General features: G+C 35.7%; 1 protein-coding gene across 1 annotated transcript; it reads right to left on the reverse strand.

Moving 5' to 3' along the window:
• Window positions 1-1,675: 1,675 nt before the first annotated feature.
• Window positions 1,676-17,229, reverse strand: LOC110443575 (acetyl-coenzyme A synthetase, cytoplasmic-like). The gene is made up of 16 exons (XM_021487866.1): window positions 16,838-17,229; window positions 16,263-16,354; window positions 15,205-15,308; window positions 14,807-14,879; window positions 14,218-14,293; window positions 13,666-13,780; window positions 12,751-12,866; window positions 12,330-12,522; window positions 10,302-10,435; window positions 9,473-9,605; window positions 9,004-9,060; window positions 8,677-8,760; window positions 6,614-6,722; window positions 4,728-4,927; window positions 3,856-3,901; window positions 1,676-3,153 (listed from the first exon to the last, which is right to left on the reverse strand). The coding sequence occupies exons 1-16, from the start codon at window positions 17,155-17,157 to the stop codon at window positions 2,954-2,956; spliced, it is 2,052 nt and encodes a 683-aa protein (XP_021343541.1). The 5' UTR covers window positions 17,158-17,229; the 3' UTR covers window positions 1,676-2,953.
• Window positions 17,230-25,638: the final 8,409 nt, after the last annotated feature.

Genomic DNA, 25,638 nt, shown 5'->3' on the forward strand with positions numbered 1-25,638 from the left:
TAAATATTGGACATGATCTTTCACATCACCTCATATATTACTCAATGTTAAATAAAAGATGTTTGAAAAAATACAATGTCACCCAATGTTAACTAAAAGATGTTTGAAAAAATACAATGTTACCCAATGTTAATTAAAAGATGTTTGAAAAAATACAGACACAAAATATAACAAAACTATTTGTAATAGTTAAAATGAAATCTCATAATTCGGAATTGCCTATTAAAAAAAATGAAGACATTTAACAATTTTGCTTGCATTTTTGTTAAACTTAATCTGAAAGTTGAGTATACAGCAAACAGATTAATTAATATGTACCAGGTACTACAGTAAAACATGCTACATACAACCTTACTATATTTGTTCAAAAATAATGTTACACATCAAACAAGTTTCTTTGTGACCCGATGAATTGTCTGATGAATGAAGTTTAGTTTGCATGTTCATATATTTGCGTACATATTTCTTTGTCTGATTTATTATATAACACAAATTTAGTAAAGTTTTTTCAACTTCTTTAATCATAAGTATCTCCAATGACCTTGGGTTTGTTAAACACGTTTTACTGTCGTTTGTTTAAATAATTCTTCAATGAAGAGTAAAACAAATATATACAAGTACTTATAAGCATGCAACACAAATATGTGAAACAAAAATTTATCTCTTATGAACATAAATCAAACCTTTTCATGGCAATAACATCAAAATATTTTGTCTGAATACTCTTTATGAACCAATGTTACATTCCCGGAATTATATTGCATCTACAATTTAATCAAAGGCCGCATACGTTTATCACCATACAAATGGTTGAACTGGTTGGACCAGAGTTGTTCGTTTATAAAATTATGTCGGACCTAGTAATCTGATGCTGATTTCGGGCGAGCCTTGACGAAGCCTTGCAAGGCCTGCATACACATATGCAGGTCTGCCAGGATTTATACCCGAAAATGTTACATTTAAAAACAGACAAACCGGTTGAGCCGGATATGCGAAAAGGGTCAAAGTCTTTAAAATAGGCAAAGATAATTGGCATACATACATCCATAACTACATGTATATACCCTTTAACTTGATAAATGTATTCCGTCTTTACGTATTGCAGAGTTATCTTCTCTTGTGAGCAGGTATTGATTGTTACGTCATTGGTATGTGTGAGAAAATTACGTTGTTTTCTCAAAAATTGACGACATAACTCTCACAAACAAATGACGTAACAATCATTACCTGCTCACAAGAGAAGATAACTCTGCAATACGAAAAGACGGAATATCATTGTTTTAACTATAAAACATACACTTGTATTATGCTGTTTGCTGTTCTTTGTGCACAACCAATTTTGGCTATGCTAGAGTAAATATTGCAGACACTCAAGACCCATTATTAATAATCCAATATTAAATGAGTATTAAGAATATTTAAGATATTTTCACATATTGCAATATTTCAAATGAATAAATACCGAGTATGTTTATATTAAATCATGGAAAATACTATTGCCTAATTTTCAACATATCTGATTCTTCCTCTGATTTTTCAAAGAATGTATCATCAGCATTATGTGTGTAAAAACAGGTCCTTTTTTCTACAGTGCCTGCACTAAAAGTACGACTTAAATTATGAAATAGAACTTTTAGTATACCCTGTACTCTTAATTTAGATCTTGCTGGTATTCCATTGTACAACAGATCGACAAACTGATTACTTTAGTAACAAAATATGTACAACAGAAACATATAACAACAACATATCCTGGTTACTCACCTCTGTTTTCCATTTTCAAATCTCACTTTAGTACTGTAATCGTTTAAATTTTTACACATTCGCTGACAGAGTTGATCAGCCCATACATGCAGTAATTTTTAATAAAATATCATATTTTTGCCTAGAATTAGAGTTACCAATGTACACAAGATGGTATCTATTACTTGCCACTATTTCTTACTATAATATCATTTTTCTGAGTGCTAAATTTACCAATATATACTGTCTGGTATTTCTGTCTATACAATATTTTTTGTCAGTATTGAAGTCACCCATGTATAATTCACAGTACTTCTTTCGATATTTTCTATTTAATGGTTTGTCTTGTGATCAATTTGCTCTTAATAAAATGGAGGTGAAAATGTTCCATTTAACAATATTCCCTAAAGTACAGACTTTAAAATTGTAAGCTGATTGAACAAAACTTTTGTTGTGACAATTATTCAAAATTTCACAATTTTACTGTTACTACAAAAAAATATCAATACACAACAAAATGTTATGACTGAGTACTGTATAATGAAGCTCCCTCTAATATCAATGTTTTACACTCTCTATCGCTAGGCAAAATGTCCCAGGTCAAATGACATAAGAAACATAACTTTCATCACCTCGTTGTACTACTGGTAAACAATACAAAGTGCTCACTCAGTCAAAGCTCGACAAAGGGACCAGTAAGTTTTGGAATGTTGCAACATGTTTAAAACTTACACTGTTTGTGTATGAAGTAAAACTTTGATATTTCAAAATTCCAAACTGATAAATCTCATTGATGAAGCACCCCCTTGTAGAAAACAACAACTTACAATTACAACTATAGTAGTTCTGAATAATTAATAAATGTCAACCTAACATTATTTAAGGGATATAATTCTGACACACAGCAAAGACATAAACGATACCAGATATTGTTAGTATACACTTACAAAGTATAGGTTTGAGTTCCAATAGACATTTAAATAACTCTATTCAAATGCATCTTTTAAATGCACTCTCTAAAACAAAGACACTAAAATACAATCCCTCGGTATTAATGATACAAGTCCTCTACAAAAATGGTACATTTCCAATTGAATAAAGATGAAACTAAAAATCTCAATCAAATCTTGACAATATCACGTTTATGTGTCATGATATGAAACAACAATCCTATCCTTCATTGCTTTCTACTATTTTGAAGACGATTTGTTCATGCCGTGTCTGGGCGGAGCTGGAACAGCTTCTCTATGACACTCTCATCAGCCATTGTCGTAATGTCACCAACATTTCTGTCACCGACAGCAATTTTGCGAAGGATTCTTCTCATGATTTTTCCTGACCTTGTCTTGGGAAGCCCTGGAGCGTTTTGAACAAAGTCCGGGGAGGCAAATGGTCCAATTTTTTCCCTAACTGAAATGTAGAATAAGAAATAGTAGGATATACAAAAAATTACAATTACAATTACTAAGTTTGCAACAAATGTCCATGTTTCTTTTTTCTTTAAATCACAGTCTTTCTAATACATGTACTTCCACTCCTCCATAAAAATTCCTCAGATACAGTTTAAATATTACAATGTTCAATGATATCAGGTGATTACAATAAATACATTATGTGTATTTTCAAAATTCAGTTAAGTCTGTTAAAGGGTTTAATGTCAGAGATTATTCATGACATAATGCATTTAAATGATAAGAAGACTCATAATATCTTTTGTTCCATCGTTTTTCAATAACCACAATCAAAACCGTCAATTTTAAAAGCACTGTTATCTAGGTACCATATCACCTTATACGCAGTAGTTTGAGCCTTGCTGCCTATTCTCAATTATTTTACCCCTCAATTACAATCAAAATGTCATCAAGAGACATATCAAAATCCATTATTAAACAATTATGATGTTTAAGAATTCTCATGACAATTAGTAGTAGTCAGTGGTTCCAATGATTTTTGTCTTTTTCGTCATTTTATAAAACAAGAAATCTTATTCTCAAACAAAAAATTGCTGTTGTAATAACCACATTTCTGCTTTGTTACCGTATACTAATTTTAATAAAAGGGGGATTTTATTGAAGATCTAGATACATTTCCAAACATGTAACATTTCCATACCTTTCTTTTTCAATTCCACAACCAGCTTTTCACTGAACTCACAACCCTGAAACAAGAACATTATATAATTAAGGTATATTCATGACTGTCTCTGCATTTTAGTTTCTTATAAAAGAATTATTTATATGGTTGAATATAACATGAGGTTACTTAAAATTAGCTTAATCAAAGTGTTAGATTATAGAAATATAAGGATATTAAACAAGACTAAAGTGAACGAATTATTTCTAACCACTGAGGCAGGTGTCATCTATTGTCATTCAGCAAGGATTTTGTCTTAACATTGCTATGTATCATACACATCCCCCAATCAAACATTGCTATGTATCATACACATCCCCCAATCAAACATTGCTATGTATCATACACATCCCCCAATCAAACATTGCTATGTATCATACACATCCCCCAATCAAACATTGCTATGTATCATACACATCCCCCAATCAAACATTGCTATGTATCATACACATCCCCCAATCAAACATTGCTATGTATCATACACATCCCCCAATCAAAAAACATTTCAAGTTGACAGTTAGCTCTGGCATATCACTAGTCTATCCAACTTAATTGTGTTTTCATCAATTTTTGAAACTGTCAACAAAACAGACAAATAACATTTGGACTACTTTTAGCACGAAACTATTTGCATTGGTTAAAATTAATACTCTGAAGAAGAAATACTAACAGAGGGACAATGCCATACCATAATATGCCTTGTGATGTTGGACATGTAATACAAAAATTCTCATTTAATATGATGACAGAAATTGTTACACATGAAACATCACCTGAATAATATCAGAAGAAAAAAAAGGTTTGAAAAAGCTAAAAGTAGGAGATAAGAAACACCCGTATTTTTTACCCACCTCCTTGAGAGTGACAAAACAATAGGTACACTCCCCCTTGATATCATGTGGATGGGACACGACAGCAGACTCCGACACATGTGCATGTTCTATCAGAGCACTCTCGATCTCGGCTGTGCTCAGCAGATGACCCGACACATTGACCATGTCGTCTATGCGTCCAGTTACCCAGAAGTACCCATCATCGTCAAACTTTGCACCTATAAACAGGCAAAGCAGTTATATAAAGTATGAATCGATCTAAAAAGTCAAGGAAGTTAAGTCAAGTTGTTCATTTCCCCCCCACTGTATCTTATTGTTATGACATTAAATTAAGGTTGAAAAGTTTTTTCACTTTGCTGAATGCAATACTCTCAAAAGTCATATAATAAAACCATTCTCATGGCCAATTCAGATTTTGAGTATCTTTAAAAATCTAACAAAAATTTAGTAGTTAATAATACCCTAAACTTGAAGTCGAGACATACTTGAAAGTGTTCTACATAACTTTAATTTAACCACGAGAACAATTACAACAAGAGACCCAATGAGCCTGCATCGTTCACCTAGTATTAATATCACATTTGTAACCTTAAAGTGGACTAAAATAAAGCTATAGACAAAGTATCAGTGTGTTGACTAAAAGTCATTCAAAAGAACATGCTAAAAGATTTTGACCCCTGTGACCTTGAAAGTCAAACAAGGACATTAAGTTGAACAAACTTAATAGCAAGAAGCTACCAGCCAAATATTATGATTCTATGCCTTTCGGTTCTTCAGAACAAGTTGTTTTAAGTGTTTGACATATTAGATCCCTGTGACCTTTAAAGTAGGTCAAGGTCATTTGCATTCTCAAACTTTGTTGGCTCCATCACGAGAAGCTACTAGCCAAATGTTGCGATTATATCCCTTTCAGTTCTTCAGAAGAACTCATTAGAAGTGTTTGACATATTTCACCCCTGTGACCTTATAAGTAGGTCAAGGTAATTGTCACTCTCAAACTTTGTCAGGCTCCATTCCGGGAAGCTACCAGCCAAATACTAATATTCTTTACCTTTCAGTTCTTCAAAAGAACTCGTTAGAAGTGTTTGACATATTTCACCCCTGTGACCTTTAAAGTAGGTCATGGTAATTGTCACTCTCAAACTTTGTCAGGCTCCATCCCGGGTGGCTACCAGCCAAATATTAAGATTCTTTACCTTTCAGTTCTTCAGAAGAACTCGTTAGAAGTGTTTGACATATTTCACCCCTGTGACCTTTAAAGTAGGTCAAGGTAATTGTCACTCTCAAACTTTGTCAGGCTCCATTCCGGGAAGCTACCAGCCAAATATTAAGATTCTTTACCTTTCAGTTCTTCAAAAGAACTTGCTAGAAGTGTTTGACATATTTCACCCCTTTGACCTTGAAAGTAGGTGTAGGTCATTTTCATTCTCAAACTTAGTTCGGCTCCATCCCAAGAAGCTACCAGCCAAATGTTAAGATTCTATATGTTTCAGTTCTTCAGAAGAAGTTGTTTTAAGTATTTGACACATTTGACCTGTGACCTTGAAAGAAGGTCAAGGTTATTTTCGTTCTCAAACTTTGTCAGGCTCTTACCAAAGAAGCTTTCAGACAAATATCATGCCTTTAGGCATGTCCTTTTTTCAGAAGATGTTAAAAGGAAAAGTTGATGGACGTCGGACAGACGCTGCGCCATGGTATAAGCTCACTAGCCCTTCGGGCAGGTGAGCTAAAAATTGTATGCAATAATATCAGTTACACAAACAATTAGACTTTAAAAAAGAAAATGCCAAGTATTTGAACCCATTATTTTTCACTTAGCTACCATATTATTAACCACTCAGTCAATGCTTGAAATTGCCAGAACAATTTAAACAGATCGAAATAAACTTCATTCAAACTTGTACCATCTCCAGTGCAGTAGTATCCAGGAAATTTCTTGAAGTAGACAGTCTCAAATCTCTCATGGTTTCCGTAAACTGTCCTCATTATACCTGGCCATGGCTGCTTGAATACCTAAAAGGAAACACTTTATCTGTATTTACAGTAACCAAACAAATTTTTAATTTTGATTTTTGAGTCATTATAATTATACTCCGTTTTTGTTAAGGTTGTAATTTTAGAAACCTACAAATAGTGACGTCCTGACATACCTGACCAAAAGTAAAATGCTGACCATTGCTAGTTTGCATTATTTCTTTCTAAAACAATGTCAAGCCACATGTAGTTTTTAAGATACATTATGTAATTCAGTGGGCGCATGAAAGAAGAGCATAATATTCTTTATACATTGCTATTTATTCTCCGAAACTGTGCATTTTTAGCTCTGATTATAGAACGGTCGAAGTGCGTTCCTTTTTCGTGGAATATTTCTGCGCCACCTGTACCTTTTCAACCAGGATACGCCAATGTAACCATAGGTGTTTTAAGCAATGCATGTGACAAGCTTTCTAGTGTATATAAAAATATAAGTTGAACACTTTTGGAGAAATGTGAACAAGAATATGAGGTGTTTTTTTCATCCAAAAATTGTCCTTATTACTAAAATGTTGCAAATGTCTTCATATGCATAAATTAATTATAGTATTTCATGATGTGTCATAAGAAAAGCAGTATGAAGAGCAAGTGACCATTCGCTCTATATATAAATCCCCCTGATTAAGTGTATCCAAAAAATAAAAGATAACAATGCACCCACAAACAAACAAACACACAGGACAATGTAGCTTGATGAAAGGATATTTCTGGTGAGCCTTGATAATTACATGTCTGCTAGGCTTTATCCTGGCACGAGATGGAACAAAATGAACAAGAGATCCCAGAGGGATCTTGGCGCCCACCATTGTACCATCTTCATTAGTTTTTTGTCAGTTCAATCTTTTCTCTTCTTTCCTCTAATTTGTTTGATCGAGTCATGTTAACAGTTAATGCACCTTGAGGTAACTTTTGATCTAAACTTAATACTGATGTGTATGAAAGCCAACCTTCAAAGTGAGTTTGTCATTTCACATATTTACTGGTACAGTACTTAATGTGAAAGAAATAGAATCGATCATTGCAATATGAGAAAGATCTGTTTAGTTCTTCCTTTAGCCATTTTGTTTTTATGATCAGTCTCAAAATATAACATGTACAACGAGGGATCAAGGGGAACCTACATATCAAATTTGAGAAATATCCCTCATGCACAAATAATTTTGGGAAGAAATATTTCCACAGCATTTAACACAATGCTTCAGCACATTTAAATTACATATAACATGACAATGTTTGTAATATGTGAAACAGAATAAAACATTATATTTTTAATTCTTCAACCCTAGTTAAAACCTGACATGATCCACTCCATTCAGGTCTTCCAAAAAAGAAATACACAAAACCTTGCACCTCAAAGAAGACACCCTGGCAGTATTTATATAGAAATTCTAAATCACGGACAGTTCGATTCAAATCGTAGTAATGACAACTGAAAAATGTACTGCCCCCCAGTTAAGTGGAAGGGACAATAATTTCTTTTATTCATTAATTTTTCGACAGTCGCCCAAACTATTTTTGTTGGTCCAGTGACTACCTCACTTTTGAAGACTTTAACTGCCATTGGCGAGCAGGCGACCATCCATTTCAGGCACTGCTGCACAACAAGGTAACAAGGGGAACCTACATATAAAATTTGAGAAAGATCCCTCTGGTACTTCCAGAGAAATAGCGATAAGAAACCTTCACTATCAAAATTTAAGATGGCTGCCTGTCGGCCATGTTGTTTATCCGATCAGTCTCAAAAGTTGCCCTGCACAGCTAGGGATCAAGGGGAACCTACATCTAAACTTTGAGAAAGATCCCTCTGGTACTTCTTGAGAAATACCGATAACAAGAATTGTTTAAGGACGGAAGACGGACCACGGCCGCAGTGTGATTTGAATAGCCCACCATCAGATGGTGGTGGGCCAAAAAAACAAATTTGTGTATTTACCAAGTATCCTTCTTTACCAGACTCCGTGATTTCCTGTCCATTTTCATCTAATATAGCTGGAACTATGCCAAAGAATGGAAAAGTCTGAAAATGAAAGGCAGATAATAGTGTAATAAAATATGTGTGCACATATTCACATCCAATTACAAAATATCACAAACTCCCAATAACTGAATCAAGAGCCACAAGTCGTCTGTATTATTCATATATTTTCCCATTGTGAATAGAATTGTAGCTTATCTTAAACTTTGAGATAGGGGAAAAGCACAGAGGCCAACCACCCTAAAAAAACTGTTTTCAAAGATGACCTGGAATGAACACACTTACTGCTGATCCGGGTTTGAGGGGAGTCGCTCCAGGTAGAGGCGTTAAGGTATGGCCGCCCTAAAAAGTGGGAAATATAATCATCAATCACAAATTCCTATCATTGAATGGCAGAGCAAATTCCTGCCTCCTTCAAACATATTTAATAAAACTTTTGATACATAATTTCATTTTATTATTTAAACAATGGACAACATTTAGTGTGATCGCCAGTACCTATAAGGCTGAACAGAAATACAGCTCTGTTTCATGTTTCCTGCCATATTTTTTGTCCCTTGCAAACCAAAAGATGTAGAAAGCTGATGACACACTGTCAGAGGAGTGGCCTCCCCATTAGTTGATGTTATCTACATTGAAGATTTGATCAGCAAATACTGAACTTTATTTAACAGTGCATATTTCAATAATAGGATGATTGTTGAAGAACTTTTTGATTATAATACATTGATGTTCTGTTCTGATCCTGACTTACTGTCTCAGTCTGCCAGAAGGTGTCGACAATGGCACATCGTTTCTCCCCTATCACATTGTAGTACCAAAGCCAGGCCTCAGGGTTGATTGGTTCTCCCACGGTGGCCAGTACTTTCAGGGAGGACCGGTCATATCTACATCAAGATTTAGCCCCAGTGAAATATGGTACCTAATTTTTTTTGGTGCATGAAACTTATACTGTCTGTTTTTCCTCTCTTAAATAACAATATAAGTGTTTGAATGGAATTTTTTTTTTTTCAAAGAATTTTTTTCTGCTTTAAGTTAGGGTTGACAGGTATGAAAAAATATGTATTTGCTAATTAATATAACAAAGCATTAATCTAATTGCATGCATAAGCCATCAGGTTAAACTGTATAAATGATGAATGCATGGAGGGTCAATACATAGAAAGTATGCAGTTAACTTTGCATAGCTATAGACGTAAAATATGTCCAAATAGCCTCCCCATCAGCTACTCATTTTAACAATGAAGATGTTTGGTTACTTCATTATTGTGATTTCTGCATTTGTATTTTATGAGCTAGCTTCATTATGTGACCCATCTTTGTATTAATGAATCTTTTTTTATTATATTGAAAATGTGATGCAATGAAAAACTGTTTCTGGTGAAGTGCACATTCATTTTCCATTTCTTTTTCTGTCTGATTTTGATATTATTTAAGTCAAAACTTGTCAATCTATCATTATAATAAACTATTATGAGTAAATAATATTCAAATTAGACAACGCTCGACAGTAACTCACGGTCAAAAATAATTCAACTGTGGAAAACTGCCTTGAACAATTCTAGAGTGCAGAAGTAACTCACTTTGTGACAAACTCATCACCAAACTTCATGAGAGCTCGGATGGCTGTTGGTGCTGTGTAGAACTTTGTAACTTTGTACTTCTCTACAATCGCCCAGAACCTGCCTGGGTCAGGGTAGAACGGTGTGCCTTCAAACTGTCAAAAACAAAGCATTGGAATGTGATAGAATGGATACCTCATTGTCATATACAAAATAGTCTAAAAATATTTAACTCAAAACATTTAACTATTAACTCACAGCCTTGTCAAAGCTGTACAATGAACACATTTGAAGTACAGTAAAACCCCACTTCCTCGAACTCGGTTTACTCGAATACCCCTTATTCGTCGAACAGTTTGTTTGATCTCGACCCAGTTCGTACATATTCTTTGTAAAGTAACCCCGGATTATTTGAACCGTTATTCATCGAATACCCGGTATTCCTAAAAAAAAAAAAATCATCTCCAACTCTTCATGGTCATAGTATTAATCCTATCTATTCGTCTAACAGGTGTAACCTGTCACGCCTGATAGATATTTTACCTGTGTATCACACTGGCACTACCGCCAACATGTCTCCAGACACAAGCTGCAGTTCACGCTCATTGTACAGGTGTCAACTGGACTTCAGGTAATTAAAGGATTATCGGCAGTATCATTAAGTAACTGTACCGTTGCCCTGTATTATCATTTTGTATGCATATTTATTTTTTCCAGATGATGTTTTTAAGTGTTAATTCACTTGGTGTGCAAAACCATATTTCGGCATGGCAATATTAAGCGGAAATCACATAGCGGATTCTCGACCAACTTTAAAGATATTCAAACTTGGAATACGTCGTGATTGTTAATTTCGTTATCAATCAACATTGTGCTTACAAGGATTCAAGGTTTTCTTCATTTTAAAATGATCAAAAAGTTCCTCTCGTTTTTTATATTTTGTAAAATTAACAAAGCTGAGTACAGTATGGCGGACTATGTCAAAACGACAAGTATGTTAAACATGCAGCTTTTTAATTTTATTTACTTTTTTAATACCGGTGGCTATATTTTTTCATTGTTTAGCTCTGTAATCTTATTACATGCTGTCATCTTGATTAGACTTCTTTTCCTTCAAACATCTACTATCTGCAATATTTGCAGTGCTCGTACTGTCTGTTATCCCTCCTGATAAATAAATGATGATGTCAGTTGAACCTCGGATTCATCGAATACCATGTATTCCTCAAACTATTGATTTGGACCCTACGAGTTTTGAGTTAGCGGGGTTTTACTGTAATAAACTTCATACAGTTGTACTGACAATTCCTGTAATTTGCTGCAGACAAGGTGTCTGAAAAATGGTTTCAAAATTTCAAAAAAGAATGTATCAAAATTTAATTTGTTGTTCAAGATGTCTGAAGAATAGTTTCATGTGACAAATTTAAGAACTACAGAAAAATGTTTGTACATATTCTTCTAGATATTTCAAATTAGTAAATGACAAATAAGGTCAGGACCTCCTCAAACACCACACTGACTTATGATCACAACACACAATTTCATCATCACAGATTCTGTTCTGAACAACAAGTGATGGGTGCAAGTAGTCCTGATAATCTTTACTGTTGTTATTTTTACATTTCGGTATAACAAATATTGGTTGTCAATAAAGTAGGGGAGCACAATTACCTTTATTTTCTTGAACAATTGAGTTTCACCCACGACTGTGCCCTTTTTATATGAGATATGATTATTCTTATAGAACCAAATAATTAGTTTTTCCTGTATTACATGGGCAATAGTATATGTATCTCGTTCCTGAGAATGAAAATTGAGACTACTGCCCAATACACTTAGAAATGATGTTGTTCTACAACATATGCTGCCCCCTAATCTCAGCAGACCATAATAACAAATTATGACGATTTGGCCCCATTGCAAAGTGGCCTATAACAACAGACCACATACTATAAAACATGGCCCCATCGCCAAGTGGGCTGTACATAACAACAGACCGCTTCCTGTGACATTATTGTGGCTCCTTGCCCAGGAGACCATACTACTTACTATGACACTTGTAGCCCCATTGGCCAGTGGACCGTAACAGACGTAAGTGTGGCCAGTGATCCATCCCACATCAGCTGTGCACCAGTAGATGTCATTATCCTGGTAGTCGAAGTCGTACTTGAAGGTTGTAGCGGCATACAACATGTATCCACCAACTGTATGGAGGACTCCCTTTGGTTTTCCTGTGGAGCCACTGAAAGAAACCCCAGAGATCAGTTACAGATGAGAATTTAGAATCCCCTAAGAAACTACTGGAAGAAGCCTAGAGGATGAGATAGATACATGACTTTTCTTCTTTTTTGGGGGGCTCACAATAAGTTATAAATCTTTTACCTCCAGAGAGAGGTGTACATCAGTCCACAATCTATCCGAAGATGATAACAATGATGTAAATGTGATCGGCCACAGCACTAGTGCTTACCTTGTGTAGAGCATGAAGAGGGGGTCCTCAGCATCCATCCACTCAGGCTCACACTCTGAGGACACCTTTGCCATTTCCTCATGCCACCACACGTCCCGCTCATTGTTCCAATGGATCTGTGAAAACAGGGTGTGTTTTAATCCCAGGAATCAGAGGTCACATTGCATCTTTATACAGATCACATGATGTCATTTCATAAAATTAAAGGAAACGGCAGTTTCAAACTGTTTTTGTATGTACAACGAATAAAAAACTGAAGAAACAGTATTCTGTCATTTCATATAAAACAATGAGTCGGAATGACAACAAAAGGTCAAGTGGTTGCTCCCCTGGATTATCAAGTCAAGCAATCATGGCAAATTATTCTCATAAAAAGTTTTACAAGCTAGGTATTGCAAATATTTTCCCTTTTTGGTCTCTGCCTTTCAGCTCAACGAGACAGCAACCTTCCTTATTAAATGTGAATAAAAATTTGATTCCCTAATCTTAAGGATAATTCATAGTAATTTCAGTTGGAACATGATCAACTGTACCCTTTTTAGGTCAAGCCCTTACTTAAGACCATGCCAGGGTGCAACGAATAACCTGGTACACATTGTGTGTCCCATAGGAAGGGACATGAAGCATTTGCCTTTCCTGTTGGTTCAACAATACATATGGCATCTTGGTTAGGCAATTAGTTTTGCTCCATCACTCAAATCAATAGTAAAAGTCTGACAATCATTACACTTTATATGTGGATACATTTTGTGCAATACTTAATGAATAGATCAGTTGTAAGTTACAGCAACTTTTATTTTCTGCTTCAGTGTCTATCTTTCATTTTCTTTGACCACAACTGGTAACAGATGATGTGGTATAATGTCAGTGCTGCTCAACACAGAAACATAAGAAGTAACACCGTCCACAGCTTACCTTGAGTTTACGTGAAGGTCGTTTTGCAGGAGGCTCTTCTGTATCACCGCAGTCCTCTATTTCCTCTGTTGTTGTCAGATGCTTAACAACGACACATTTTTTTACATGGTGGTTCCTATATTTTATCAAACAAATGATCTGTTTCAAGATTTGTACCTTCCAAACAATGTTTTTTTTCAAGGATGGAAGAGCTCCACTCTTGATCATGGAAAACAGAAAAGTTTGCAATCATAATGTGCCTAATGTACAATAAAAGAAACATGTATTTTTCAGTGATTTAATTTACTATAACGAGATAGCAGTTTTGGCAAGTACGACAAACAAAATATTCCCATTTTCTTCAGCGTTAACAAGTAATATTAAAATTTTACATATACCAAAAATTGCATTGTAGAAAATACTAAGTTAATGACTTGACAATGTGTCAAAGATTTCTATGGCAATGTCTACATGGAAACTCAATATTTCTCACGAACAACTAAGGCAATATGTTCCTGGTGACTTACAACTGTTTCACATATTTACATGTACATTTTGTGTGTTGGGACTTACGATTTCCCACAGATAACTAAGGCATCGTCTACAATCTGTTTCAGGTTCATGAGTTTTGTTCCCCTCCACACACCATCTGGAAAAAAACACACATGTTCCGGATTTTGCTTGGGTGAATTAAGCAAGTTCATTCTCTCTTTTGCGTAATTTGTGAATTATCGTGCTATCTGGAGCATTGGAAATATATATATATAATCAAATATAAAGAACTTGTCAATATTTCAGAAATGTTCTTATTCATTCAAAATGGTTAAAAAATACCAGAAAATCTGTTTTTACCAGATACAGTAAGATTTCTATACATGTTCAACTTATGTAACTTTTTACATAGTTGAATCAAAATTAACTATAATATTATTCACCATCCAAGAACATTACTGCAGGGTTTCATTTTAGATAAATATTACCCAAATTTTGTAAAAACTTCTTTTATGTGAGATCATCTGAGAATCTATAATAGACAGTTTATAAAGTTGAGCTAAAACGAATACCATCACCAATTTTCAGGAAGAAATGCATAGCATTTATATATATACATACAAATGTGTGTGTATATATGACAGTTTTAAAAAGTGTTGAAATATCCAACCTGTAGTAAGCACAGCACAACAATGAGCATCCAATATTCGCTCTGCTAGAGATTCACTGGAAAAACCAGCAAACTGGAACAGAATGAAAACTTATTTCACACTCATGAATGAAAAATATCAACTGAATTTTCTTAGCATTAACCATTAAATACAACGCTAATTATGTATACATTTAGTAGATTTAGTCGACTATTTTTTTCACAAAACCAGGCTGAACAAGGTTAAGTCAGTTATGTACACACAGAGTTTAAAGTCCTAAAGATGAAAACTTTCAAACAAATTTCATTTCTGTGCTTTGCAATTTTCATGTTAAACACACTCATCAAAATAAAAACTATATATGCAAATGTTAAACCAGTTTTGGATTCAATATAAAGAACCATTTGAATTCACTTACCACAATTGAATGTATAATGCCAATTCGTGCACATGCCAGCATGGACACGGACAGTTCCAGAATCATTGGCATGTAGATTGCCACACGGTCCCCTTTCTTAAGTCCTAAATTAAAGTACAAAGTGCACGTGCCAGTCGGTAACTAGACTTAATAAGTACATGCTTCTTTTGGATGAACTTGTCTAAGACATCTGAAACATACTTTCCTGATGATTCCAAAGCCTAACAGTTATTGCAAGGGTATATGACTTTAAAAAATATATGTACATGTATGTACATCCAGTTACCATACTAGGGGTGTACAATTTTATATTTTGAGTACTAGCCCAATTTTGAAAAGTTCCAATAGCCTGACCTATTTTTTCATAGTAAATATTGAAAGTTTCACTCGTCCCCATATATCTGCTATATATAATATATAATCACTGAACTGTTCAAAGCAGCAATTGTAGCATCCACAGTACTCCATAGGTTTTGCTCACTTTCGCTCTCTGCGCATCTTGAATATGTCACAGCAAAATTGGAGGCACGCGGCTAGCTATTAATTTGATTGGTCTCGGGTAAAAAAAAAATCTGACCAATCTCTAGTCTGGTACCTGTCCTTTGAAGATTACAGAGGAGCACCACTCCAGTTCAAAGGTAGTAAATTTTACTGTTTATGCGACCACATGATTCTTTTAATGAACATCAAAGGATCAAGCTAGTTTTTTTGTCTCAACCACAAGGTGGTGTGCACACTGAGCCTTCAATTTTGCTGGACATACATGTATTCCAGGGTAGCAGAGAGCGAGAGTGAGCGTAACCCCTGGAATAATGAGGATGCAATTGTGGCAGCTCCATACCAACTAAGCTTAAAATATGTTTCCATTAGATCTATATAGCCACCAATGCTGTTTTTTTACTGATACAATTGCAAACAATCACTGTGTGTATACAGTGTATTAATTTATACATAAATTATAAGTATTGTCATGAAATCTGCTCCATCAAACCAATGCCATATGTCTATAGGCACTTTTTCATTTGACCCATTTGGTAAAACAAAAAATATTAAATTACCAAGTTTTTTGAGGACATTAGCAAATTTGCAAACTTTATCTTGAAGCTCCTGAAAGGTGATTTTTCCATGGTCATCTGGGTCATTTCCCTCCCTTAATGGTAAAAAAGAAAGAGTAAAGTTTCATAAGTTATTTATTATTGTAATATATAAAATCAGCAATATTTACAATGTAATAGGTTTAAACCTGAACAAAAATAAGGCATTTGGCAAAATTAAGAAAGACATCATAACTTCGTTTACTTTGACCTAGTTCTTGAACTTTTCACGTATGTGTAAGACACAGGGGCTCGCGATCGGTTTCCAATTACTTTTTTTATACATTCTAAAACCTTATAAAAAATGAAAGTACCGAGTAAAGCTAAGGGATGACATGTACAGACGCCATCTTGAAACGAAGGGGCTGTTATATTATCCCTTTACTTGTGTTATACCTCGTTACCTTAATTTTTTATAAGGTTTTAGAATGTGTCTAAAAGTATCTCGAAACCGAGCTCCTGTGGTGTAAGGGGGAGTAACTCAAGATAAAACTTATTTAATAGAACTAAAATGAGAAATTTGCGTCCGAAACACTAACCAATAAAATGCTATTTTGTTTCCACGTCCATCTTTGACATGTCTGTCCACAGCGTTGTAACAAATGTTTGTCTGTGCGCCCTCCATCCATTTAATGTAAATAGGTCCTTCCCTGCAGTCGAAGTTATAATCCAAGAACATCCCGGTCGGCTGACTCTTCCAGTAAAACTGTTGTGCAATCTCTTTCCAAAAATCCTCTGGTTCTTCAATAGATCGTTTATACATCTCTCTGTATTGTTCCATGCTTTGCACATGACTTTCTTGTCGTAAATGTTCCAGCGGCTGGAACAGCTGAACGTCTGCATTATTTTCGGTCGCCATCTTGAATGTCAATAATACGCGCGTCGGGTCAACTGGGTGCGTTCGAATGTATTAGTTCTACCACGGACTTCGATAATCTAATTCCGTGGTTCTACTTTGTCACGACATATAACAATTGTTACTTGGCAACAGTTTAATATGTGTTTGATAAATAAACTGCTTAACTTAGTCTTGCTGTCAATTCTACATTAAAATCACAATCTTATCTGTTTTATTTTGCTTTCCATCACCTGGTTAATGCTAAATGTTAAAAAGCTATTGTTGCCCTATATACGCATGCTTTCATTTTTTCGGGGATGTGGCGTTGGTTATATATTGATCATATAGTGTTGGTTTGGGGAAGGGGGCTTGCGCTTTGTCAGATAGGAGGTACCGTTCAATGTGTGGGGGAAATTGAGGAAATGGTGAAAGTACATGATTTTTTAAAGAAAATTCTCAGGGTGGGGTGGGGGTGGGGGGTTCTTGAAGCCCAAAAACCCCCACTGGCGCTGTATGAGTCAAGCAAAGAGTACGGAGTGCCTAAGTTACTTATTATACCGTTTTTAACGCCTTAATTTCATATTGATTTCTTCTATCGGTTCATCATTTGGTGTGGTGTCCTTTCAGAATATATGATCAAGACCTGGTCATGATTCTTTTAAAAACCGGTTTTAACGCCTTTAATTGATGTACCTGTGTATGGTATAACACTAAGTCACGTTACATATAGTCAATGAAACCGGTACACATGTATAGACACACATTTATGCATAGTTAAAGTGCCTTACACAAGCGTCATGCATTATATAACTTAAGTAACACTTTGTATGGTGCAGAGAGCTAAAGTGAACGTAACCACTGGAGTATCGAGGATGGTTATAAGGTGGTAATATTGTACATATGTATATAGTGTTGACACGGAATTAAATTAGACCTAGTACTATCTAAGTCCGTGGTATTGGGAAGAGAGTGAGGGTGGGGTGGGGAGTCGAAATATTTATAAATATACATCAATTCACAATTGTGTCAAAATTGTAATATATCATAATATGATGATACTGGCACGCTATTCAAAACAATCGTGTTATTTCGATATGATTCAACTTTTCATTCCGAATACTGTGGTTTAAATTGGAGGCAAATAAAAAAAATATATTCAAATGAATCATGTTCATGTAAATAACCAATTAAGTCAATTATATATCCAAATAATGCATATCCATATAACTTGTACATTTAGCAAGCCTATACTCTCCTCAGATCTAATGCCGTCTGCAGCTGTTCAAGTATGAATAAGGAAGCAGCAACATGTGGGTCTGAAACTAAGTATACTATACCGGTAGTACCTGTTCAGTCAAAGATTCTGTTGTATTATAATCTTTTGTAGATTGTGAATTGTATCATTCAAGAAATTTAACGTATTCTAAACTTAAATAATATGCAAAAATAAACATCATTTACGCTTGAATAACAACATATCATAAAAAAATATAATATGATATTTGTTTTTATTTATTCATTTGCGTTTATATGTGATTATATCGTTTCCCATGAGGGTACATTTTATTCTATTGGCCACACAGGTTCTCTATCGTATGTAGGAGGAAGACGGAGCAAACTGAGAGGGTCTATAGCGCAGCCCTGGAAGTAAGGACTTCTCCGCTATCAATATGTGTATTAGTTATAATGGCTGGTGTACACGAATAAAACCAATAGCTGATCATGTAAAACTGTTCTCACTGATCACTGTACACAGCGTCAGCCATAAACCGACTTCCGGTCAATTTGCCTGCAGGAAAACGACTTAGCTGTGACCGGGATACATTCTGATTTTACAACAGATAAAGTTATCTACAAGCTACATTCTACATTTGTATAAACATTTCCGTGTAAATCGAACTACAGTTTAATTGACAACAACACTACATCACGATATTGTGACGTTAACTGGTAACTGTGGATTATTTTTTATTGATTTACCGATCAACTAGATGCCTCAACCCAACAGAATCAGAATATTAAGTAAAACGTTTCCTAAGCCATTCATTGCTCCGACCGTTTGCAATTTGAAAGTGAAAAGCAACAACATTTTCCCCCTTGACTTTGTGTATGAAATAATATATACAGTGTATATGTAAAAACAGAAATTATTACAGTGTCTATCTATACATTGTAAGTACTTGCATACCGAATTCATTGTAATATTACGACATCGTCGTTTTTTAGAGCGAAACAGAGAGAGAGAGAGAGAGAGAGAGAGAGAGAGAGAGAGAGAGAGAGAGAGAGAGAGAAAACATAATGACATTAGCAGCAATGACAATAAGTGAAATCCTCTATATATTTTTCACTTGGACAATTCAATATCTTTATACATCTTTCCTGTCGTTTCCTGTGGATTCTGGTATTAGCTGCGTCACTGGTCATATACCATACCGCAAACGTGGAATGGACAGAATACGGCAAAGAGAATCTCCGTCCGTCACGTAACGATACAAGAAGATTTATTTAGTGTCGTATATGTTAAAAACAGTAACATTAGCACTGTAGAGATATGTTTACGACAAATATGAATAAATATGTATAAAATGCATAAAAAGGTAACAAACAAACAAAACGAAATATCACAGCATGCATGTTAAAACGGCTTAAGGGACTTAACAATGCAAGTCAGAGTACTATTTGTTAGCAAGCAACAACAATACGTACATTTGTATATACATATATATCTCAGCATACACTACATATGTAGCACTTAAACAATAAAAGGTTTGTCTAAGAATGGTGTGGCATAAAGTTCATGCCACATGCAAGAGAAAGAAATTTGAAAGGCATGGATGCCTAACAATATGGCAAACAAATACAATTTAACAGAATTTATGCTAATATAGCATACGTTTAAAGAAAACAATATTATTTATTAAGTTAAGAGAAAAAGCTTAACATAAATTGATGTATAAACCATAAAAGCTAGACATTTACACCACACAGATAGCACAACTACATAACTGGCCATTCCAGGGACGTGGCCATCCCAGGTGCGCAACAGTCTGCAGAATGTATTATGATTCTCAGCACATTTTAATTCATTAGACAGGCTGTTCCACACCTGGGCGACCTCGAAACGAATGACATTCTTCCATACCAATAGTTGTTCTAGACCTTGGTAGAATAATGGTATTTTGATTTCTGAAATAAAATATGATATTGTTTATCTCCACAAGGTCACTTATAAAATATGGTGCTATCTTATCTAAAATCTTACACACTTCTTTAATCATAGTCTTTAGCCTGTCTAGAAGTAGAAAGTTGAGATTATTTTGTTTTAAAAGATCTCTAAATGAAGATGTTTTATGATTTTCAATAAAGCGTATTACGCTTTGTTGAATTATCTCCATCTTCCTGTTCTTGGTAAGGCTGCATTCGGAACGGAAGCCTGCTACTTCTGGGGTACCTCAGGGGTCAGTACTTGGCCCCCTTTTATTTGTTGTTATATTGATCTACCTGAAACGGTCTGTTCCGGTATTTATGTTTGCAAACGGCACAAAAAATCCGTTAATATGATCACCAAATCATGGAAAAATTGGAGCGCTGAATGGCTTCTAAAGTTGCATCGAGGAAAGTGTAAATATATGCATATTGGACGATCCAGGGAACTATAGAATGAAATGTCAAAGTCATACAACATACAAGGGAAAGTCCTGGAAACATCGGTTAAGGAAAAGGACATTGGAGTTGTCATTGAAAAATCATTAAACTTTGAAGGCCACATAAAAGCAAATTCGATGCTTGTCATTATTAGATCATTTCAATTTTTGGACTTTGTAACATTCCTGCCACTCTTCAAATGTCTTGCGATGATACAGCTGGAACAAATTAAAATATGTAGACAAACTGGAAAGCGTACAACGTCGCGCTACGAAATATCTACCGGGGATGAATTAAGGGCCTAGACTATCCAGAAGAAATTAAACCTACTATTAAACACTAACATAAAGAAGACTTCGAGGGGACATGATCGAAATGTAGATTGTAAAAATAATTTACGATAGAGAAACATGTACTTTTGTTAAGTTTTGTAGTGAGGAATCAGTCAGAAATAGTACAGGAGGAAACAACATCCATTGGGAGAAACTATTTCACATTTCGTACAGTTAAAACCTGGAACAATCTTCCGGGGACGTTGTTTCCGCTCCAAATATCTACACTTTTAAGAACAGAATGGATAAACTTTAGCAGAATGAAGAACTTTATTAAAACTACAGGGCAAATGTTATTAACAATGAACTTTAAATGTATATTATACAATTATTTAATTTTTGAGTCCTCTATGGGCTCCCGGCTCCTGTAATGGAAACTAACTGTAAGTGCCAAGCCAATGGACAGCAATTGCAACTGGATAAGATAAAAGATTTAAAAATAGTGATTTTGCATTTTTTTTGTTGGATTATAAATTAGTTCCAATTCTTTTTAACACACATAATTGTTTGGAGGCTTTCCTGCATAAATTTGCAATGAGATTTTCAAACTTGTGGATATTGTCTAGATCTACACGTAGGAATTTAACACAATTTCACACTTAATTTCTTGATTACCAATGTTAAAAGATGTACTAAGTTGACTTGTTTTAACCCAATAGATATAGCCGGAAACTTCTCAGGATTAGCCTTCATGTCATTTTCTGTGAACCAGCTTATCCAAATTTGGCTTTCATTTTCTAAAACTTCTTTTTTAGGGAAATTGCATTTTTACTTACATGTGACATGATATTATCTTCTGCATAATTCTAGAGATTACTAGTTTTTACAAATCGGAAGATGTCAATTAAAAAAACATTGAAAATAAGAGGTCCAACAATTGTCCCTTCCTGAGCCTTGCCCAGCCGCTGACACTAGGACCAAGCCTGATCCACTGCTGTCTGTCACTGAGGTAGCTGCTGATCAGTCTCAATGCAGACTCATCCAGCCCGTAGGCTCGCAGCTTCTCCAGCAACAGACTGTGAGGAAGGCAGTCAAAAGCATTGGACAAATCCAGGGGAATGGCACCGTTATACTGGTTGTGGTCCAAGGCCTGACGACAGTCCTCAAGAAGTCTCAGCAGAACAGACTGGCATCCAGAGCCAAAGATTTAGACACAGTAGGAAGTACATGTATATTTATCAAGACATTTTTTTTCTTGCAAAGAGGTTCATTCTTTTTAAAAATTGGATTGACTTGTGACAAAACAGAAAATAAAATTCTAGAGAAAGTTAAACTTAAGGCTTCAGTGCCAGCTTTTAACATTTTGGCCGAGATACCATCTAATTTGGATATAATATTTGCCATAAAAGTTTCACTTACACTTGAAAAGGTAAAAGAAGGCTGGCCTGGACCTTTACTCAGTTGATCCTTAATGACAGCATTATCAGCATGGCTACAGAGATCAACATTTACTTCGTGTACCTTACCAATATTCCATGCCACATTTATGAAATAATCATTAAAAGCTGTACACATTTTGCTGGTTGGATATGATACGATTGCTTTCTTGCAGTACAGTGTGTTGGTCTTTCTCACACTTGTTCGATAAAAAGGCTTTACAGTTGGCCAAAAATCTTTTGAATTGGGACCTCCACTGCATCGCTAAATAAAATGATTTCGTACAGAAATACGCTTTATTAACGAAGTAACTCAGATGACGTGCAGCATCACTGTGTAACAATTAGTCCGCTAATTATTTATTGACCGCGCACTCAATTATCAAACCTTACAATTCACAAATTCGCTTTTTATTTGCTGCAAAATTGCTAAATCATAAAACACATTTGTCTTAGTAAATATTCAGTTTTTGGTATCTGTATCTGTATGGATACGCTGCTAGATCCCCAAACTTGTATAGTTGCAGCGGGGAGAGAGTGCACTAGAAGTGTTAGTCGCGCTGAGGGGATGCTCTGACCTGACGAAGAACGAGTTTTTATATTGTTGGCTGTTGGTATATGGAATGCTTTTGTATGCTGACACGCAGAACGTTCTACTTTGTTAATGGTTTGGTGGTATGGCTGGCACTAGCCCTTCAGTAATTTTGTACAAATATATGTATGTTAGGCGATAGTTCCGGCGTCGGTCGTGAAGAGGGGGAAGTAGTTATTTTAGCAGTGTGGATGTAATGAAGCCGTCATCAACGGATTAATCCCCGGTGATGAACCTGACTGTCCGATGCTGGATTTTCTGTAGGGAGCTAATGTCACCCTGCTGGTATGGGTAATTGCTCCATGTTCCATTATGGGCCGTACTAGGGATGTGTGCGCTGTCCACTTACCCTGTTGTGGGCAACTTCGCAGATTCTTCCTCAGAAAGACCATGGTAGAGTTGGCCTTTTTGGTAATTTTCTCAATGTGTGTTCCCCATTTAAGGTCGCTGGAGATGCTGATACAAAAACTGTATCTATGATGGGATAGCGTCAACCTGCTGAAGGGGGGTATTGTTGAGACAGAAGAAATGTTGATTCCGCATGCGTACGCTTAACAGGTAGCATTTGCGGGCATTAAACTTCATCCCCAAGTTTCTGGCCCAAGCCTCGATCTCATGGAGATCCTGTTGCAGGGTGATATGGTCTCTAATGCTATGGATCACATGGTACAGGAGGCAGTCATCAACGAACAGCCTGACTTGGGACTTGACACAATTCGGTAGGTAGTTTATATGGCAGAGGAAGAGTGTGGGTCCAAGGACGGTTCCTTGCGGCACACCGGATTCCATTGGTACTTCCCTTGTCATTTCCCTCTCTAGTGTCACTCGCATAGATCTTGCAGTCAGGAAATGTGTAGGCCATTCGTGTATGTGCCCTAGCTGTGATGACGTAAGCGCGTAGCACCATTAACAGCTTGATTTGTAGAATGTATTTTCCTTGATTATATAATATTTTCATCAACGGAAAAAGTAATGTAACTTAATAAACATAGAAAATGAGAAATTATATTTGCGAGAGTAGTTGATGATTCCGTTCAGTGGTGGATCCAGAGTTTTCAAATGGAGCTAAAAATCTAAAAAAAATCCCTTATTTTAAACCCAACGCAGATTTGCGCCAACTTGTACCGAAAGGGTGTAGTCAACCAGTCGTTTTTGGTCTCTTTACAGAGGTGGGGTGCAAGAGAAATAAACAAACTTTCTGAAGAGGTCAGCCGCATTCTATTTGGACCTGATGTTTTTTTTAGGTCACCTTAGACAAAGTCTCAAGTGACCTATTGCGATCGCAAAAAGGGTCAAATTGACTAAAATTTCAAAAATCTTCTTCTCAAGACCCAGATATGGAAGAATCAAATACTCTTCATAGATGGAAGGGTCTTAAGGTGCTCTACCAAAATTGTGAATTTCATGACCATTGGGTATCACGTTTCCCCCTGGGGAGGGTGTAAACTTTACTATAGTTTATATAGGGAAATCACATTTTGGACCAACATTTGTTTAATTTCCATTGGAAGTAATTCAATTTGGGTTAGCATTATCAGTATTAGGTAGCAGTTTGATAGTATGCACCTATGAGCCCTGACTGACCCCCAGGGGCTGATGGGTGGGGCCAAAAAGGGTTGAATTGACTGAAATTTCAAAAATCTTCTTCTCAAGACCCAGATATGGTAGAATCAAATACTCTTCATAGATGGAAGGGTCTTAAGGTGCTTTACTGAAATTGTGAATTTCTTGACCCTGGGGTCTCACGTTTCCCCCTGGGGAGGGGGTAAACTTTACTATAGTTTATATAGGGAAATCACATTTTGGACCAACATTTGTTTAATTTCCATTGGAAGTAATTCAATTTGGGTTAGCATTATCAGTATTGGATAGCAGTTTGATGGTATGCACATATCAGCCCTGACTGACCCCCCGGGGCTGATGGGTGGGGCCAAAAAGGGTTGAATTGACTGAAATTTCAAAAAAAAATCTCCTCAAAGACCCAGATATGGTAGAATCAAACATTCTTCAAAGATGGAAGAGTCTTAAGGTTTATGACCCTAGGTGCTCACGTTTACCCCCTGGGGAAGGAGGGGGGGGCAAAATTTATCATGGTTTATATTGGCAAATGCTACTTCGAATATTACATGTTAAAAACTTGATTTGAATTATAACTCTGAGTTGACAGTTTGATACTTTGAAAATTTTGAGCCAGCCCTACCCCCAAGGGCTGTAGGGTGGGGCCCAAAGGAGTCAGTATGCTAAAAAAATCATTTTTTCTTGTTTAGAATCAGAGGTGCTAGTTTCAAATACTTTTTAGTCTTAAATTTATATGCTAGATATTGAATAAGGTGGTTTTATTGTTTTTTTGTCACTGAATAATATTTCTGTTCGTGTTAAAAACAAAATCAACTCTCTGTATAAATATATCAGGTGACCGTTAAGGCCCATGGGCCTCTTGTTTTATGAAAAAGTGATATATTTGATTGATTTATTTCACGTTTTGACATCGAACGTATGCGTCGTTCGCGATGATGAACTACTCTATCGAATGCACCGCACCTCCCCGATCCGGAAG

Source organism: Mizuhopecten yessoensis, unplaced genomic scaffold (genome assembly GCF_002113885.1).
Source record: "Mizuhopecten yessoensis strain PY_sf001 unplaced genomic scaffold, ASM211388v2 scaffold716353, whole genome shotgun sequence".
Lineage (NCBI taxonomy): Eukaryota > Metazoa > Mollusca > Bivalvia > Pectinida > Pectinidae > Mizuhopecten > Mizuhopecten yessoensis.